Here is a 19,427-nt window from a genome sequence, read left to right on the forward strand (position 1 = left end):
CATTATTTCATAGAAAGGGGCTCTTGCTTTACAGCTGGTTACAGCCAAGCTGTGTTTAGTGTCATATCAACAGTATCTGAGCTGAAAAAGCTTTGAAGCCAGAGCTCTATCACAACATCAAAGCAAACCAGCACAAGGTCACAGAGCATTTGTGGAGATTATCCACATCTTCCTAGAGCAGATGTTTGTTTCCTTGTGGATGTTAAGCCATTTGTGACTCTATTCCAGCATTACAGTAACTGACTGTCATCAGCCTCTAAGAACAGAACAAGGGCATCCCAGCACACCAGGGGAAAAGACGTCAGGAGGGAAGTTAGCTCCTGAGGCACCCAGGGATTCTTAACACCCCAACATTGTCACCATAACACTCCGACGTCCCCACACCTGCGCGTGGCAGAGGACCCTCTGTGGTGCTGCTGCTGCTGCTGCTGCTCATTGTTGGTCTCCTTCACCAGATTGCCCTTACAGCAGATCACCCTTAGCTTGTCTTGGTAGGAAGAGGCCAAGTAGATTGCTCCTGAGGAGATTGCAGGCCCGAGGTACCGCGGGTTGGGGATCTCCAAGTGAGCTCGTGCCGGAGTTCTGGGGAAAATTGCAGGCAAAAGTCTTTAGAGTGGCAGCACAGTACCTTCTCCTGGCAAGTCCATATATTCCAGCAAAACAGGCTGTTCAGAGGAATGAAAAGAGAACAACTTACCCTAGAGAAGCTCGTGCCTGAATCTCGATCACTTCAAGGGAATTGAAGTGGGTCACGAACAGATAGGGTTCCCTGTAGGCTGGAGGAGCAGTGCAAAGGCAGGAAGAAAAACACAAAATACATTCTCTGTTAAAAACTTCTAAAACACAACAGCAAGCACAAGTGAGGCTGACAGCCCGGTGGGAAAACTAAGGAATGCATTTTATGTAATGACACAGACACCACCAGTAAAGGGGGAGATGCAAGTTTAAAGAATTGTTGCTTTGAAACTCTGTCTCAAGGACTTTACTAACGAAAGTATCATGAAAAAGGCATTAAAGCCAGACTATTAACTGAACAAAATCCCATTAGGCAGTGCAAAAGGCCTGAGGGAACCATGCTGCCCTCATATATTCTTCACCATTTCAGAAACTTGGAGCATTGTAAAAAATTCCACTAGCCAGTTCAATCAGTGTCAGACCAGGAACATTAAGAAAATGGAACCTGGGTTTAGTTTTCCTTAAATTGTTTCTATTTCAGTTAGTTTGCCATTTGGATTTACAATAAGCTTAAATTGTGGGATAAAGCTCCATAGTTTCGGAAAGAATTGGGAAGGGCTGAGTGCAGAGTACCCATTCCACAAGGATGCTTCCTGGTTTCAATAATTTCCATAATCCAAGGAATTGTCCCTCAACACTCACCAAAAGCTAAGGGCAAGCGGTTCCACTTCAGGTCCTCTGTCCTACTGCGTCTTCCATAGGAATCCACAAAGACTCCAAACTCTGCCAAGAGAAGTCACATCAGGTCATGAGCACCTGCCTGAATTCTATTCTTTTATTTCTGAAGGGACAAAGGCAGCTGTTCCCAGGCTTTTTATGAGGGACATCTTGCAAACCCCAGATTGCCATGCATTACTCTAAATGCCACAGAATTGGTTAGCTGTAGGAATACTGCCAGGCCAAAAGGTGCTGTGATTCCAGGTCTCTTTGTTCCAGCTAAACTAAAGTCATTATTTAATCATTTAAGGTCACATTTAATTAGCTGGTAAGGCAATTAGATTCCTACCACCACTCACCCAAAGTTACTGCTAGAGAGCTTTAGAAGGTTTGTGCATTCCCATGACAGTATACAGGAGGGCAACAAAAGCAGCTATACAAAAAAACCCCAAAAAACAACATCCCCTTTTAATTAATCACCAGAAAATTTAAAAAGTCTCATCTGTCTGCAAGGGAATCAGACAAAGCTCAAGTCTGAGAGTCCCTGAACATCTTATCAGGATAATCAAACATCTGTTTGCATTTAACACATTGCCTGCACTCCTTCCCTCAGGCACAGAAATCTATATGCAACAAATTTTAAGCCAAAGGTTGTCCAAAATTCAACAGCATTTGAGTACCTTCTGCAGCTCAGAATACAGGAGCAGTGCAAATCATCCACCACTTACCATGGAAACACAGCAGATACTCCTCCCTCTGCCCTGCTGGGTTCACTTGGATGATACTGACTGGGAAACTGTTGGTGGAAGCAGCAAACACAGCAGAGGCCAAAGTGTGGTCATTTTTATCCAAAAACTCTGCAAAGAGAATGGAGAAAAACACTTTGATTTGCACCAACTTTTTTTCCTGAACTGCTTTCAAAAAGCTCTACAAAAGAACCTGTGAGCCACTTGGAGCATTTCTCAGGAATTATCTCCTACCCTCCAGTGTGTACTGCTTCATCTCAATTTCATAGAACTTGTTGGTTCCAATGATGATGCTGTAAGTGGTCAAATGGATGCAGCTGCAAGGCTCAGAGGTTTCAATCTCCTGGAAAAAAGGACAGTATGGAGAGATATTAGTCCCCTGTACCAGCTCACACATAACACCGAGACTGGAAATTTGTACATTGCTACATTTATCTTTACAAGGCGTAGCAGTCTCAAAGACCCTAACAGTCTCTCAAAAGCATGTGGACAAAAACTCTTGCTAGAAGAAAGTTTTGCTTTGTTGGAAGTGATGCTTGAATGTAGACTTGCATATCAACTCGCCTCAAGGGAGATCCTCTTCCTTTTGGAAGAATACACTGTTCTGGAAGATGATGTTCTGCTCTGCAGCTCAGTTTTCTGGAGCAGTACTGAGCAGCTCCTTGTTTACAGCAGGTCACAGACAATCTTCCTTCCTTCCTTGTACATGACAAAGATGTTGTGCACCAAGACCTGCCTTGTGACTGAAGAGCTGGGAGAGCTCTGCAGGTTAGCCTGACAACACACAAATCCCCAGATCTTCTGAGGACATGATTCCTTGCATAAATCCTAAAATTTAGTTGGCAGAAAAGAAAAGCATATTCTGGGCTTGCTGCCACCTTGTTAGGATCTAAATTCAGTAGTCTGGATTAGTAGAGATAAGGAAAATCTACTGTCTAAAATGCCTCTGCATGTTGTGCATGTAAGCCCTTGTCAGAGGAAGGGCTGTAGACCCTCAGTGTTCCCTGCTGTGAGCAGGAGCTGGTATCAGCTGCAATGCTTGTAGACATTCCAGGTGTGCTGGCATCCACTCTGTTTGTGCCCAGATCTCCATCATTCATGTCTTTCCTCCTGAGGAGGCCAGATCTGCATCACTGTGCCCATTGCTTCCCTCCAGCAGTGCCCATGGAGCACTCAGGGATAACAGCATCAGTCACACTGGGGAATGAACTGGTGCCTGCAAAGTCTCCTGCAGAACCTCCCAGGGAGGTGCAGTTTGCCTGGAACATCCTTTAATTGGTGAATAGGAGAGGACATAAGCTTCTGGGTGCCAGCCTGTTTTAAGGCAGGTGGTGTTTAAACTTTTTGTGCTGAGGAGAGATCTCTGAGGGTACGACTACAGCTCAGTCCAATATCTCAAAAAAAAAAAAAAAAAATCACTGTTCTGCATCTCTCCAAAAATGCCAACTCTTATTAAAGGAAATTGCTGCCTACTCCACTTTGAGTCAGTGCACAGTGCAATTTGTTATCATTTTAGCTGGCAAACAAATTTTCTCATGCCCACAGAAAGGTTTTAGATGTTTGCTCCAAAGCAAAGGCTTAGAGCACAATGTGAATTAACCTCAACTACAGCAGGGAGTTACTAAACTCACCTTTCTGATACAGAACTTGCTCAAGCTCTCATTGTATCGCAGAACCACCACTTTATTGGGCATGGCTGCACAGATACAAAGACTGTTCTCAACCTGTAAGGAAGATAACAAGCATAGTTCAGGATGGCAATAAAATTAATTCTATTGCTGAGCAAGTGAAACAGATCCAAGAACCTGTTGCCACAAAAATAACTTTGCAGAGATAAGCAAGTACATTTTATTAATAGGGCAATTATTGTGAATTCATGAAATAATGAAAAGCCTCTTCACATTCTCAAAAAAGAACGTGAATTTAAATGGCTTTTATGATTTCTTCTGTGCTTGAAAGGCATTAATAAAAAATGAGGTTTTCCACAGAAAAGGGATTGACAAATTGAAATAGGTTAGGTCTACATTTTAACCCCTGAAATTTATCTTAAGCATCACTTTGAAATGAATGGTGTTCAGTTTGTTACCAGAACAGTCCACAGAAGTAAACATTAATGAGAATTTTTGCTGTGGTTAAATGCTCCATACTAAAACCAGTAATCTGTTTAAATGTCTAGAATTAAAGTGACACAAACTCCTAAGGAAACTTGCTAGCCTGGAAGCATAACATTCAAGAACACAGACTGGACAGAATTCACTAATTAAAAATCTCAAAAGTGCAGTCAATAGTGAGGAGGCAGTAGTACCATGCTATGCTGGACATCTTACTATCTAGCAGTTTAAGCTATACCATCACAGCATCCTGACTGAATTGATCCACATTAGCAGCAAATCCCCCATTCTGTCTCCAGCTCAGCCTCCCTTCAAGCACATAAATTCTTCTTACTTGAATTCAGAGCAAGAACATAGACCTTGGATGTGCTGCCAGTGGAATAAAGATGCTGATTTGTTACTATTAAACTCACAGAAGTCTAAGGGGTGGTCTGGGGGCATGAAGGAGCTGTAACTTACTTTGCCAGCAGCAAAAAGGTGACATCCTTTGACAGCCTCAAAGACATTTGGTGAGACATCAGGCTGGGCTGGGAGGTGAGACTGGGCTAGAGACTGCTTCACTTTCTTTACATCAACAAGGCACAGAGCCCTTTCTTCTCCTGGATACAAAAAAAGATTGCATTTCATCAAGGGAGAACTCCCTATTCTCTACAAAAGTCTTACCTAAGCAGCAGTTCCTTGTTACAGGCTGTTACTGTGGAAGCAGTAACAAGGTACCATGCAGAATTCAGTCCATATTATTCCTATTCAAACTGAAACAGAAAACTTACACAAACCCAACCCTACAACAGGCAGTAAATCCACCAGGAGAACAACCATTCCCTGCGTGGATTATTAGTGTTTCTAAAGTCTAGAAGAACACAGTAATTGTGGCCTCATTAAGACACTATTCAAAATTAGCCAGGAAGTTCTATTTTGCCCTTCAGAACTTCTTCAAGTACAAGATGTTTTAGTCCCTCTGTGCCAACAGAATTGGCAAAGGATTTCCAAGAACTGCCCTAATTAATTGCATTACAGCCCAAGGCCAATTCCTCTCAGAAGTCCAGTGACAGACTAACACAGCCTTCTCATTATGTGTGAGATTTGCTTTGTTCTCTACTGCCCTGACACAAATAAACCATGGACATCTTAAACCCTTACCAGGAAAAAAAAAAAAAAAACAACACAAAACTAGCAGAACAAGAGAGAGAATTTGGTTTTCATTCCCTACAAATGTCATATAGACAGTTGATAATTTGGGCTTTCAGATGAAGATACACCCTAATGTTCAGCATGCCTACATCCGTGTGGGAAGAATTATCTCTGGAAAACCACAGATGGAGAGATTAAAGCTGGTGTTCCTTTCATAAAGAAATCTTAAATCATTACAGGAGTCCCAGCTTTCTTACAGGGCAAGAGAGGACAAGAGCTGGCCCTATGCCCCAGTGATCACATAGTGGTCCTCAAATAGTTAATTACATTTAAAAGGTTATGCAGTAATTAGGAAGAGATGTTCACCCATTAGCTCAACACTTTGAATTGAACTTAAAATGACAACTGACCTCTAACCTGGAAATGCTTTGTCTCTGGTTCTTCCCTCCCTCATCTCTGAAATCAGTTTCTCCTGAAGGTTTAACTGAGTGCTCATTCACATAATCCCTTACCAGCCAGCCTCACACAAGACTGGGTTAACCACAGCAAGTCATTCCTGCCAATTTGCTGATATAAAAACAGACAAAAGCCTGGAGCAAATCCAAAGGCAAGCAGCACCTGGCAGGACAAAGCCTCTACAGGGCCAGTTAGAACATGCAGCCCTGTACCTGCTATCATGAGCAGCTTCTCCAGATCCTTGATGAGGTGAATTTGGAAGACAGCTCCCATTCCTGGGATGTGCGTTAAGGAATTCTTCAGTACATTCAGGGCATAGAGACCTTCTTCTGCACCCACCAGTACTACCTACAACAGGGGAAAAAATAGCACCACGTGAGGAGAACAAGGAATGCTCCAACAGCAACTTGGGTGATACTCCTCAGTCAGCAGTGAAGAGAAAAATCAAACCCACTAACAAGTGCATAATTACACACACTGCAATCAAGACACTGTTTCCCTGAATCAATTATCCACTACTGAGAAAGACCCAAGTGCATGTGACCATTACCTGGTCACTGAAGGGCATTGTGCAATTTATATCCAAACGGTCTTCACCCTCCAGCTTCAGCAGAGAGTTCCCCAGCAGTTTCTGCAAATGACAAAATATTTTTTTCTTGTTGAGTTAATCTTCATCTCTTTATCTGCAGGTGTTTTAACAATGTAAGGTCATAATTTCAAACAGGCAAAGAGTTTGGCACAGATTTCTTTTTCTCAGAAAGCTGAAAGTTGCAGGGATACCTCCTATGAAAGAATTAATAAACTTTTATCTACCTTAGACACAGTAAAGCAAACTGATCAGAATTATCCTAAATTCAGACAGCACCCATTGTTGTCTCTATCCTTCCCATTTTCCCCAACCTCCTACAATAGAGGAGTGGAATTTTCCAAAGGGGAGGATTAAAGAAAAGTATAAATGTTGGTGGGAGCATGTATTTTTCTCAGAGACAAAAGAAATGTGAGCCTGAAAAAAAAAAATAGTATTTCCTGCAGTCAGATATTCCCTATCTCCAGAGCTCTTATGCAATGCCACAGACTCCAATCTCCCTTTACCAGAAAATAGAGTTATCAGTGTAATAGTGTGAGAAAGGCTATCCAAAACCAAAACAAATCTGTTTCACCTTTTATTAGAAATAAAACTCAAAACTAAAAAGTACACACCCACACACACCTCCCCCCAGCAAGAAACATAAAACCTCTGGCTATCTAAGAAGGGGAGGGAGTTTTTGCTTCTTTTAAGGTTTGTTTGTTCCATGTGGTACCTTATGAGACTGGATTTAAACCACATCCTAGCTGCTCTTCCTTCCTTTGCTGGAATTACAGAGAGATTTTGGGATTCTCTTACTATACTCCCCAAGTCTAAAGAAGGGTATTGTAACACACAGCATCAGTCTCACAGCGAACTGGCTCCTGGTGGTCAAATCACAAGGCAGAAGCAATAACTTACCTTCAGTTAAACCTCAGTATGTCAAATACCGAAAAAATATTTTTCAAAACTCTGCTCCCTCCCAGAATATTTTATTATTAAATGAAACTTTTATACTCACAGCATCAGCCTCAGCTTTTTCTCTGGAAACTCTCCCACCTGCCACTATTGATTCCAGTGCTGTGACCCAGCGCTGTTTGTCAGGGAAGCTGGGTGCTAACAGGTAGAGTGTTCTACCAGGCCAGCAAGTGGTGTGTGGATGAGACTCCAATTTTAGGATATATGGCACATCTGAGATGTTATATAGATAGAATAAGACTTAGATTAGTTTTTGGAATATTGTCAGTGGACTTAAAATCAACACCTTTCAGCCTCATTGGAGAGAAGTTGTATTTATCATGACGTACCATGGCAATTTACACATTGGTTTCTCCTTTACAGGTCCTGCACAGGCTAGCTACTTACACCTAAATATTAGCTGGATGTATGCAATCCATACATACAAGGCTGTCTTTAACTCAACAAAAATAATTTCTTGCCTTTTATTCAAAAGAGAAAGAAATTCCATTGTGGAAAAAAAAAAACAACAAACCAAACCAGCTACTTGACTGAAGTTTTCCCTGTACTGATTAAGAAAGATCTGTAAAAATTGGTTATGGAAACCTTTTGTTTTTAACAGTCTGTATCCTTTAATGTAACAGTCAAGACATACAGAATCTTATCCATCAGTTCTATTCAGTACATACAAATCAACACATCAACGTTTTTTATAATAAGAGACTGTATACACCCCACAGCATTTCTAAGTTAACGGCTTTGTGGTCAGAGCACAATGGTGGCAGGAGTTATAACACATCACAGTTAATAGAGAAGAAATTTAAGTAAACCGAGTGTTTATGCTACAAATCTCTTAAGATTTACTTCCATTTGGGTTGATGACTATATTAACCACAGTTCTACCACGACAGAAGCAACAGCCTGGGTGTAACAGATCTGGAGTGCTGAGCTACTCCCCTAATTCAGATGGAGGTAAATTACAGCGTTACACAATGAAAGCTCGAGGGAGAAAATTCTGTTCAGCCAAACAAGGCTAACTGATGGCAAGCCAGATGAGATCCATTTGACCTCATCTATGTAAGATTCTCACCTGTCTTTGCTGTATTTGTAAGCTCAGTAGCTCCTACAGCTCCATGAACAGTTACATCACCATCAGGAAGGCAGAGTTCAAATTCCTCCAGAGGCCTCTGTCCAGCTGCAGGAGAATGGGGAGACAGATTAGGAATATAACTGTGACAGCAAAAGGAAGTGGATGCACACTGGATGTTTTCAAAGCTGGATTATTACAACACATCAGCCAATAAGATAGCTAAGAGTGTAGAAAAAAATAATGCTGCCTTATCACTGAAGACTTAGCTAAATTTGGTACAGTCATAATGAACAGTAATAATCTTTAAGCCTCTCAACCCATCAAACAATAGCTGAAGATTAAAAAATATGTTTTTGCTAGAAATTCTAAGTTACCTTCTCTTGCTTCTGCATCGTAAATGAGCACTTTGGTTCCTTCCAGAACAATATACTTCCTGTCCCAGCCCTGTTGCCCACGCTTATTATTCCTGAGGAAAATAAGCACAAAGGCAAGTTGGACTTTCTGCTTGGATTCTACATAAAGCAAGCATGCAACTCCTATAAAAGAGAAATCTCAGTGGTAGCAACTGTAATTATAGTGGTGGTAATTGTAATGCCCATGTAATGGGCCTGTACCAATTATCTCATCGTAAGAACCAAGGTAATGTAAGGCCAAATATTTCAGCACCCGACATGGCACCAAGATTCCTGTTTATACCTTGGCACTTTCATCCACCCTTCAAGACGCAGACTGGCGCTCGGCTCCTTCAGCTGCAGGCCAGGGGAATTCATCTTATCCCGGCAGAACGCTTCCGAGAAGTGCGTGGCATATTCTGCTGGCAGCCCACAAGTAGCTGGCAAGCAAGTTGAGCATTTTGGGTGACACATCACCTGGCATTCTGACAAGAGGACAGGGAAAAACTTCTGTTAAATGACAGAAAAAAAAAAATAAATATCATGACACAGCTGCCTCAACTTCTAGCGCACAAATCCCAGCTTCACCAAGGTTCCCCTTCCACTCCAAACCATCAGATGTTTTCTGAATGTTTGCACCAAGTAGTTTCAGAGTCTTCACACTTGGTTGTTTCTTTCCCTCTTCTAGGTGGCTGATGCCTTTTCCTCCCCCCAGGCTGTGCTGTGTTTTGCCCTTACCCAGACACTTGGAGGCCTGCCTGCCGAAGTGCACCGTGTCCAGGCACACAGCACACTTGGTGGCCCTCATGTTGAGCCCCACATTGAAGCGATGGGGGATGTTGTGGTGCATTCGCTCCTTCAGGCGCCGGCTGTACTCTGCAAGGGACAAAACTCATCAGCAGGGTAAAAATTCAATCAGTACAGAGAGAGAAAAGCAGCAGCTGAGCAGGAGCCTACCCTCTGGTGTGGAGGATTCCTTCCTGCGGCTGGAAGGTGGAGCCAGCAGGCTGATGGGTGTGGGCTGGTGCTCTGGGGAACGCACTATGGCAGACATGATGATCTGCTGCCTGGCTGTGGCCGGGGTGGAAGGGTGAGGGTGGTCGGATATTTTCCGATGAGCAGCTACAGACAAGACAAACGTCCCTGGTTAACACGACCAACGTGGCACTCCAGTTCCTAGCAGGGCTCTATGTGACCACTGTGCAGTTACAGCCCACAGAATTAAGTGTAGCCTTATTGTAACTTCACAGCAGTGGTAATAATTAAACAACATGTCACTGCTAGAGTGGCACACAATTAGAGTGGCACGTTTGCAGTGTGCCTCCTTCCAGATTCACCTTTTCTGTTAACCCCTACCTTCTTCACGAGCAGATCTGAGTTCAATGCGTGTTTTCTGTAGAGCCTCCTCCAGCTCAGCAGAACGAGCCTTCTCCTTCTCCAGTGCCACTTTCAGCTCATTGTATTGCAGGGGAACCTGTGTGGGTAAAGAAGGGTCCTCTTTCCGCCGACTAAACAGGCCCTAGCAACAGAAACACACAGACAACTCCTAACTCCTAGCAAGAGATGGCTTAAACTAGGCAAAGTGACACTAGCTAGTGGCAGTCCGGCCGGAGGGCCTAATGGCAATTCTGTTATGTGTAAGGATGGATTTTTAGTTCATATTGGCACTGGAGAGAAAAACGTCAAGATATGGATTAATTTAAAGAGGGATGTACATTACCTGTTAGTACTCACACCTGGAGTTTCCAAAAGCATCTAAACAGAGGATCTCAAAATACGTGGTTAAAATTAAATTACTTCATTCAAAATGACAGAACAGCTTATGACAAAGATGTGACACAAGTCACATCACCTGACTGATCAGTCCTATGCTGTGACTACAGGACAACCACTCTTGATACACAATAGGTTTGTACACATATACATACTTAGCATTAAAGAAAACATGCTTAAAATCCTGCATTCCTACAGCCTCACTGAGGTGTAGCCACTAGGTTGTAACCAAAGTGTTGTAGGAATAACAAAATACCAGAAAAGCCACAAAGAACACATTCTGCCTAGCAAAGTTTGTGTTCATCAAATCAAAATGGTCTTAAATGATGACAACATTTTATTACACAAAGAAAGATAAAACAGAATATTAAGAATACACAGCACATAACTAATTACAAAACCATTTAATTCCATGCCTCTCAAACCTTCTTCACCCACCTTTTTCTTTTTTGCTGGTTGGTCCATCTTTGCCTGCAGGAAATCAATTAGTTTAGTTTGCTGAGAAATAGTGCCCTCCATTTTCACTTTTTCATGGGAATAGAGAACCTGTGAATCACACACAGATGCAAGAAACTTCATCTCAACAGAAGAAACAAACAAATGACTTGATAGCAAAACAGAGCTAAAAAAATACCGTAAAGAAAGTGTCACTCAGAAACTGTAAATCATATCCTAAAGCCTCACAGGGAATGAGGCAGAGGACGGCCCTGTTTCCTCACCCTCACCTGAATATTTTCCAGCTGATATTCCAGGTCACTTCTTTCAGTCTTCAGAAGATCTGCTCGGTCCAGAGCCTCTTGCAGACCTTGAGTCAGGCGGAAGATGTGATTCTTCTGCAGATCCATTTGCTGCTGCAGCTTTGCCTGCTGTTGAAAGGGAAACAAAGGCCAGTGTTTGTTGTCTTCTTGTTTGTAAGTAAAAGCTATTAAATGTTGTCACTCCTTGTGAAACAATCATCACCCAGAACTTATAAATAAACACACAATTCTTCAAAAGCTGGGAAATTACAACACTCTAGAAGATTCCTTTCCTTTCAGAATGCATTGTGACTAAACAAGCACTTCTGTGTATTTACATTAATCTGTAACAACACCATTTTCTCAAGTTCTCTGTACAACCACCAGAAGCCACCTCAGTACTTTGTAAAAATAAAATAAAACTATAATCTTTACTATAAACTAGGACAGTCATAGTCACATGAGATAAGGAAAACAATGGCCAGCTGTTTACATCTTTGTCTCAAATTAACACCAGAGGAGGGCACATGACAAAATACTCCTAATTCTTTTAGGATTTACACTTTCTTGACAAGAAGGTACCTGACTAGGAAAACCATGAACGCACCCATGTTACAAAGCAAGATCCAGAAAACTTTCCTGGTGATGCATAAATTAGTAGGCAACCTGTCAGTATACCCCAAGAATACCAGAAGGATCTAATTGCCCCAGTTGTCCATAACCACCCCTGAAATCCTTCTCTGGAGCCTCTTCCCCCACCCCCCAGAACTGGTTGCCTGCATTCAATTACTCCCTGATATGGTGCGGAATTTGGATCCAAATCCTGTGACCCAAATTAATGATGAAAAGAGTTGTGAGAAGCCTCACCTGTGGCCTCCAGGTGTGCACCCTCAGCATGTTGGTTCCAGAGCTGGTTTTAAGCTATGGCCTTTGGCCTTGGCTTGGTCAGAGCTGTGCCTGGGCACAGACCTGGCCTTGCAGATCTGACCTAGGATGGTGCCTCATGACTAGAGGCCTCTATAATGATCACTGGTAACTTCAGCAAATCTGCCCTGCTCCTCTTGTTCAGGTCCTGTGGGTCTGAGCCTGCAGGCTGCAAGGTCCTGTCCTTTTCTGGCACACTGTCCCCCTTGGTTGCCAGCTCCCCTGGCCCTGAAGAGCAGCTCACTTTTACTGCTCCCTGACATGGCCACATGTTCAGCAAACTTTTAAGTGAAAACAACTCCCCCAACTTGATTAATCTCCCCAGTTATATAGAAGAAGGATGGATGTGTAACTCTTATTCACACAACCTCCCCTCCTCAAGATGTGGAATCTTCTTAAGTTCTAACATGAATCTCCAAGGTTACCTCCTCCAGAAGCCTCTGCTTGAGCTCCCTTTCTGTCTCAAGCTTCTGCTGTAAACTGCGGGCGTTCATCTCCAGCATGGCGTGCTTCTTCTCCAGGTCATTGAGCTGAGAAAGAGGTTCAGAATAACATTGAACACTAAAAAGTATAGTTCCACAGTCTTAGAATCCAACTTCACCAAGCACATGCTGAAGAAAAGTGATACAATTAGCCTTTGGTTGCTGGGGAAAAACCAGCCAAAAAACATTTTGGCTTGTTCAAATGCAGACACCAAGTTATTGAAGGACTTCATTCCAGGTATCATAGGCTGTTGTGTGCTTTAGTCTTCTTCAAAGAAAATCTGAGGTCTTTGGCTTGAAAACAGAATTCTATTCTATGCCCTCCAGTCATTTTAATTTGTCTCTATAACATCTTGGAAAAAGCTGCTCAAGGTCACATTTCTGAAAGTAATATCAGTGGAAAAGTACTTCATCTAATTATGAAAATATAGGATTGAAAGTTACTTACCTTATCAGAAAGGCTCTCTGCTTTGAGTTTTTGTTCCTTGAGTGCTTGCTGCAGGGCCAGAATCTCTGCCTTGTGTTCCTTGACAGCCAGTTCTACCACCTGGCGAGACTCAGTAATACGCTGATCTGCTCTCACTCTGCATTAAAATGGAAAATAATGTTACCTAACTCCTTGCAGGCTTGACCTCTCCCTAGCAGGCAGTGGCATCAATAACTCTAAGGGGTTGCCTCAAATTCAAGATGTTACATTAGAAAGCCAGACTGTTTGCTGCAACACTTTAATCTTATATAATCCTGTTCCTGCCCCTGCTAGAACTACAGCCCTAAAAATTTCAAGACCCCACAGGAACAGTCAGGAGCAAAGACTATTTTTCTATAAAATAAAATAGAAGATAATAAATCAAGACATTTTATAGATTACAGTGATAAATACCACTCCCCTTGAATTGTTCACTTGCAAAGAAACAAAAGGAACAATATCAGTGATGACTATTAACTAATAAACCATTTTTAGAACTACCTCACAAGATTTTATATTTAGCTCCAACTCCCATATCCTATGCTAAATATAATTTTTGTACTAGCTTCTATAGAGCATTTTCATAAAAGTTAATAAAAGGGAAGGAAGGGAGAGAGACCTGCTCTGTTTCTCAGTATCCAGCATCCTCTGCAATTCTCTAACTCGACATTCAAACTGGGACTTCTCATCCCCTAGAACGTTTCTCCACGCTTCCCACTGGCGCTCTTTCTCCAGGAGTTCATCATTCAGGGCCTCCAAGTCCATTACTTGCTCTTCCAGCATTGTACATGTTGTCTTCAAGGCCTCCATAGTCTAAAAATAAATCCTCCTATCAATTCTCACATCCCACATCAAGCGTGCACTTTCAGCTTCAGCCCTACCATTTTGATTACAGTACATGCAAATCGGCAGCGAGCAGGAGCTGGGAAATCACAGCCCATTTATTTCAAGGCTCCTGTACATTCACTTCTGATCCCTGGTAATGTCAGGTCACTCTCATTATGAACATTTTGAGCTTTCCAGGGCCACAAAATTAAAATGAGTAATTCCAAATGACAATGCCCTCAGAGTACAGGACTGTTGAATAATATTGTGTAAAAACACAAAGGGAAATACCAAAAATTTCCATTCACTCAACTCCCCTGGGAAGGAAGGCTTGAATACCACTGCCCAAGGAAGCATCATCACTTCTTATGGGTTTCCAGATGTAAAAGGAATCTTTGCCAGCTCCCACAAAGAGCTCCTGACCCAGATTTAGAGACCTTACTTGTTTCTGGCTGGTCAGCTGCATCTCCCTCTCAGTGATCTCTCGGCGGAGATGATCGACTTCACTCCTCAACTGGACAACCTCATCATTGGCCCCCGAGGCCTCATCGAGTTGTTTGGACAGAAAGAAATTCTGGTTGTTCAGCTCTGCATTGTCTTCAGTGAGCTGGTTCAGCTGCTCTTCCAAATCTGAAATCACCTAGAAAGAAAAATAAATTACATGTGAATGAGCACAGGTTTTTGAAAAAGTATTCTCACACAATTATTTATTGCCAAGCTTTTACATTTTTTCTAATTCAACCAAAAGGGCAGTATTATAGTGGTAGATATTTGTGCATAGTAATGTACTTGGATTAGGAGTAGAGTTTTGTGTCCTAGAAAAAATAGCTAGGTTTTTTTTTTTTTAATCTGGTTCAGAGCATAAATACGCTGCAATGTAATTTATTATTTGAGAGACCTGTCATAGCTAAAGCACTGGATTGGGAGCCAGGAGTTCTGACTGGATTCTCAGCTCTGCTGCTGACTTAGAGACCTTTAGCCAAAGCACTTTACCTTTTTTTGCCTCAATCTCCCCTAAGTGCAATGAGGCCAATTACTCTCAGAAAGGCTTTCAAAGTGTGGTATTTGAAGAAAACAGACCAAGAGGTGCAGTGGAGGCAGTGCAACCTGATGGATATCCCATATCCCAGGGAATTGCTTATATTATTTGTAACACTGGGCATAACCAGGAAAGGCAGAAAAATGTTAAGAAATACATTCTATCAAAGTAACAGCATTATGGATGGCAGCTGGGTACACAAAGGAAGAAACCAGTGTGGCAACAAAACACAGAAGATCAGTGAAAAGCAAAAACTCAACAAGGCCTTTGCCGAAGTGGGAGCATCCATTTGTTCAATCAGCATTAACTAAAAGCTTTAAACCACAGTCCCCTCCAACTGAAAGTCAAATATAAACAATAGTGGGCCATTTTCACAGTTGGTTTTATGAATGAAAGGCCTGAACACTGAGTGGATGAATATGAACCTTCTCCTAACTCAAAACCAACATCGCCACAACAGAATAAAAAAAACCCTTAGTATAATCTTGAAATCAGCTTAATAAAAAGAATTTCAGAAAGTGGTAAACTCTATACAATTCACATTTGACACTTGAAAATATGTTCTAGAGGCTCTTTTGCCTGGATGTCAAAGAAAAGTGAATAAGATACTTCATTAAGTGGGAAAAAAAAAAATCTCAGTTGGCCACACATTCAAATTTAAATGTTCCAATTTCCTACACAAGCCAAAGACTTAAATATCTAAAGCAGTAGAGGACAGAGCACACAGCTCTTCTCAGCTCTCTGGAAAGATGACAACCATTTCTTTTTGAAGAATCTGTAATGCATATTTTGGCAGCCTTTAACCATGCCTCTCCTAGATCTAAATTAACAGGATTAGGTTTTTAAACTGTGAGCAGAAAAAGTCCAACAGCCATTACTCCCTGCTGGGTGAAGGGGAGTTCCTGCCACCCATATGTTCAGGGTCAAATCAAGATGATTCACATTTCAAAACACAGCATTTCTGAAGAAACCTATCATGTTTGTTTCTGAGAACTCACACTGCCTTATTCAAAATACACATTTTCCTCTGCATTGTTTGCACCAAGCTTCCAGAGGGGGCAGCCTGTGTCATAAGGACATGTTAGTACCTATGAAATAAGAACTTAGATATGTTTAAACAAACAAAAAGGAGTAAAAGAACATTTGATTTTAGAATATTTTACCTACTGCTCTTACAACAGCTGAGATATCTACTAACTGCCAGATAAGAAATTCACTTTTTCTTCCATTGGTTTTAATTTTATGTTTAACCACACCATGTATCTAGGCAGTTTCAAGATACATTTTATACGTACATGGCTTCTTCCACATTTTATATACCAGTACAAGTAATTTCTATTAAAAATATTAAGCTGGTTTTGAAATACAAGAAAACTGAGATGAGGGATACAAAATGGATAAAGTAATATGCAGGGTAAATATGTCCAGCTACTTAATTAATTATTAACACAGGCTGTATTTCTAGTTGATTTTATTCCTTAAGGGGTGGAAATTAAGCTCCTATTTTCCTTTATTCTAGGTTCTGAGATTTTGACTTCTTTCCCTGAATACAACTAAAATTAAACCAGATCTTATTATATTTCACTGCTACATTTTATCTAGTAGAAGATTCCAGGAAAACGTCTGACAAATAACAAAGCAGTTAAGAAAGCAGTGTTCCAGAAGATGTGACATGGTCTTTTTCCTTCTTCTAACAGTGTACTTACTGACAATTCCAAAACACCTTGGCTTAAATTCCAACTATATTATAACCTAGATAAATTAATCTAGATAGATAGATACAATTTTCTTAACAAGAGAAAATTTGTTCCTCTTGGTACAACCTCCCATTTTTCATAGGGAAAGGGGATGCTTGTTAACACATCCAATAGCTGTCTACAGCTATGTATAACCCAACAGGATTAGAGAGTTTATTAACACTATAAAGCCTAAGAGTAATGGGTAATACTGACACAGGAAAAGGGGATGTAGTGTCATATAAATGTCCGTCCTGGGGAACAACAAAAAAGAAAACGCAGATAAAAAATACCCCACATTTTATTGGAAATGTTTTCTTAGGCATACTTACATACATGCAACCTATAGCACAATTCTGTACCTGGAAAGAGTTAATAGCTTTAGATATTTTTCTTTTAAGGAAAACCCCAGGCAAAAGAAAAGTCCCAAAAACCAAACCAACCAACCCTGAGCTGTTCCAAGGTAAATATGAAGTATATTAAAGGAAAGTCAGTATGAAAATGCTATTATATCCTTTAGAAACCCATAATATAATTAGAAAAATCTTCACATTTTAAGTTTACAAATTAACCAAACACTTGAAAGCTTGGAAAAGCAATTCTAGACAATCTGGACAGCCACTGTATCTGTGCCACTGCATCACCACTCACAGAGCAACTGGAATTTTCTCCACTATTTATGCACATCTTCATCACAACTAATCCATAAAACAGAGCTATCACCTAACTACACAGACTGTTCACTGCACACCACATCTAAGCACATAGCTTATCTTTATCCTGATGCAGAGGACTGTATCTCATTTTTAAATATTGCAGAGCAACCCAAGCATAGCAGCTCCTCAGCAGAAGGGGCATATCCAGCAAAATTCCCCCCCCCCCCCCCCCACTGAATAGTCTGAGGAAAGAAAAGTATTCCTCTAGTGAGACTGAGCAGATTCACAGCTGGTACCCTTGGTCCTACAAACCTCTCCAGCCATAGATCAAATTAAATATCAGAGCAACAGTCAGGGCCATGGCAATCTGGCTTGCAGATCAGACAAAATGTACTAAATTTAATCCATATATTCCACATACCCAAACCATAGGCACAATAATGAGGAAAAGGAGAAAATCAAGGAGTTTTATTTATATACTATAACTGCAGCTTGCAAACTTCCCCATACCCTATTCCTTCATAAAGGTGTCTCTGTTCTCAGATACCATCAACAAATGTGCAGAAAAATGCTAGGACACAGCAAGGGAAACTGTTTTGGGATGCTATCAGCAGTGTCTTATTTGGAGTTTAATGCAATTCCAGACTAATAGTGTTGCTCTATCAATTTCCACCCCTCCCCATCCCCACTAATCTTTACCAGAAAGCTACCTGTCAGAAGTAAATAGCAAATGAGAAAAAGCTGTCTCTCAGCCCCAAATTATTGTGAGGAGAGAATGAGAGCAGACATCAGACTCCTTTTGTCTTTGCCTACTCTCTGAGACAAAGCTTTTCAGGGAGAGAAATCCCAACACTGAGAGGCCCAGGCTGTCAAACAGGGCTGCAGATAGATTGGATCTCCACCTGTTCCATCAGTACCTAACAATGAACCCCCCACTTTCCTCCCTTCTCCATAGTCACACAACATCTGTGCCTTGAAACACACCTTAAACATGGATCTCAGTCTCCAAAATCTCACCCTGGTTTATCTTGAGGGACATTGGGAGCTGCAGAGTAGTAGGACACTGCCCACACTGCATTCCTCTCCTTCCCACAGCAAGCCAGGATTAAACACCCAGTCCTGTCCTAGGTCCCAGGAGATGAGCTGCCTCTCCCAAACAGGAGACTCTTCTTCAAAACATCGTGGTGATGATGTTGTCCACAGTGAAGGTCTCATTAATCTCTCTCACACCAAGGCCATGGAAGTCTGATTTTTGGTCAGGCTACAAAAACTACAAAGCTCCACTTCTGTCTGTAACTGGTATCTGCCATCATAGTTTCTATGGAATGGGAATCAAGGATAACCCCTTCCACCAAACAGGAATTTTACTTCTTTACAGAAATTTAACAAAGCCATAGAAAAGTTTTTGCCTGGGTATTAGCCTTGTCACAGTGGGCAAAATTCCTTTACTTTGAAACACAATTTAGCATCAAGGTAACATCTTGAGGATTATTTTGGAAGCTCACAAGAACACAGATAATTCTTGTATGTCAACTTATCAAGCCAATGTGGAATCAGGATCTTAGGCTGAATTCAGCAGAATTCACACATAACTAAAATTATATCTGTCTGATGGGCTCACAGACCTAATGCCTCAGTATCCAATCTCTCGCACAAGTGCAGAGCAAGCCTGTTCATGTTTAAGACTGGAACACAAGATTATGACAAAAGAAACTCAAGGGAATACAAACATTGTTTTACTGGAGAAAACTTGAACAAATGGAAATGCAATATCCTATTAGTAATAAGAAATGCCACTAAAAGCAACAGCCTGTACCTGAAAAACCCAGACAATTCAGGTGGTGTTTCTCTGGTATTTTACTAAGCTGAGTACAAGGCTTTTATAGGACTCTCTCCTGCTCAAGATTTAAAGACTTTCCTGCCTGCTTACTGGAAGTTTCCTTTTGGAA

At 41.4% G+C, this 19,427-nt stretch overlaps 1 protein-coding gene across 2 annotated transcripts in view; it reads right to left on the reverse strand.

The window, feature by feature from the left end:
- Positions 1-19,427, reverse strand: part of CIT (citron rho-interacting serine/threonine kinase) — a 67,488-nt gene that overhangs the window by 3,092 nt on the left and 44,969 nt on the right. For both annotated transcript variants that reach the window (XM_062504342.1, XM_062504341.1), the window contains 22 exons: positions 14,490-14,687; positions 13,842-14,035; positions 13,205-13,340; positions 12,700-12,804; positions 11,339-11,479; positions 11,052-11,159; positions 10,197-10,359; positions 9,798-9,962; positions 9,579-9,716; positions 9,145-9,325; positions 8,823-8,914; positions 8,449-8,553; positions 7,423-7,592; positions 6,387-6,467; positions 6,049-6,184; positions 4,709-4,848; positions 3,770-3,862; positions 2,373-2,481; positions 2,121-2,249; positions 1,378-1,458; positions 698-776; positions 385-582 (listed from right to left, as the gene is read on the reverse strand). In XM_062504342.1, coding sequence (XP_062360326.1) covers positions 385-582; positions 698-776; positions 1,378-1,458; positions 2,121-2,249; positions 2,373-2,481; positions 3,770-3,862; positions 4,709-4,848; positions 6,049-6,184; positions 6,387-6,467; positions 7,423-7,592; positions 8,449-8,553; positions 8,823-8,914; positions 9,145-9,325; positions 9,579-9,716; positions 9,798-9,962; positions 10,197-10,359; positions 11,052-11,159; positions 11,339-11,479; positions 12,700-12,804; positions 13,205-13,340; positions 13,842-14,035; positions 14,490-14,687 — 2,942 coding nt within the window. The remainder of the gene's footprint in view (positions 1-384; positions 583-697; positions 777-1,377; positions 1,459-2,120; positions 2,250-2,372; positions 2,482-3,769; positions 3,863-4,708; positions 4,849-6,048; positions 6,185-6,386; positions 6,468-7,422; positions 7,593-8,448; positions 8,554-8,822; positions 8,915-9,144; positions 9,326-9,578; positions 9,717-9,797; positions 9,963-10,196; positions 10,360-11,051; positions 11,160-11,338; positions 11,480-12,699; positions 12,805-13,204; positions 13,341-13,841; positions 14,036-14,489; positions 14,688-19,427) is intronic.

Source organism: Cinclus cinclus, chromosome 17 (genome assembly GCF_963662255.1).
Source record: "Cinclus cinclus chromosome 17, bCinCin1.1, whole genome shotgun sequence".
Lineage (NCBI taxonomy): Eukaryota > Metazoa > Chordata > Aves > Passeriformes > Cinclidae > Cinclus > Cinclus cinclus.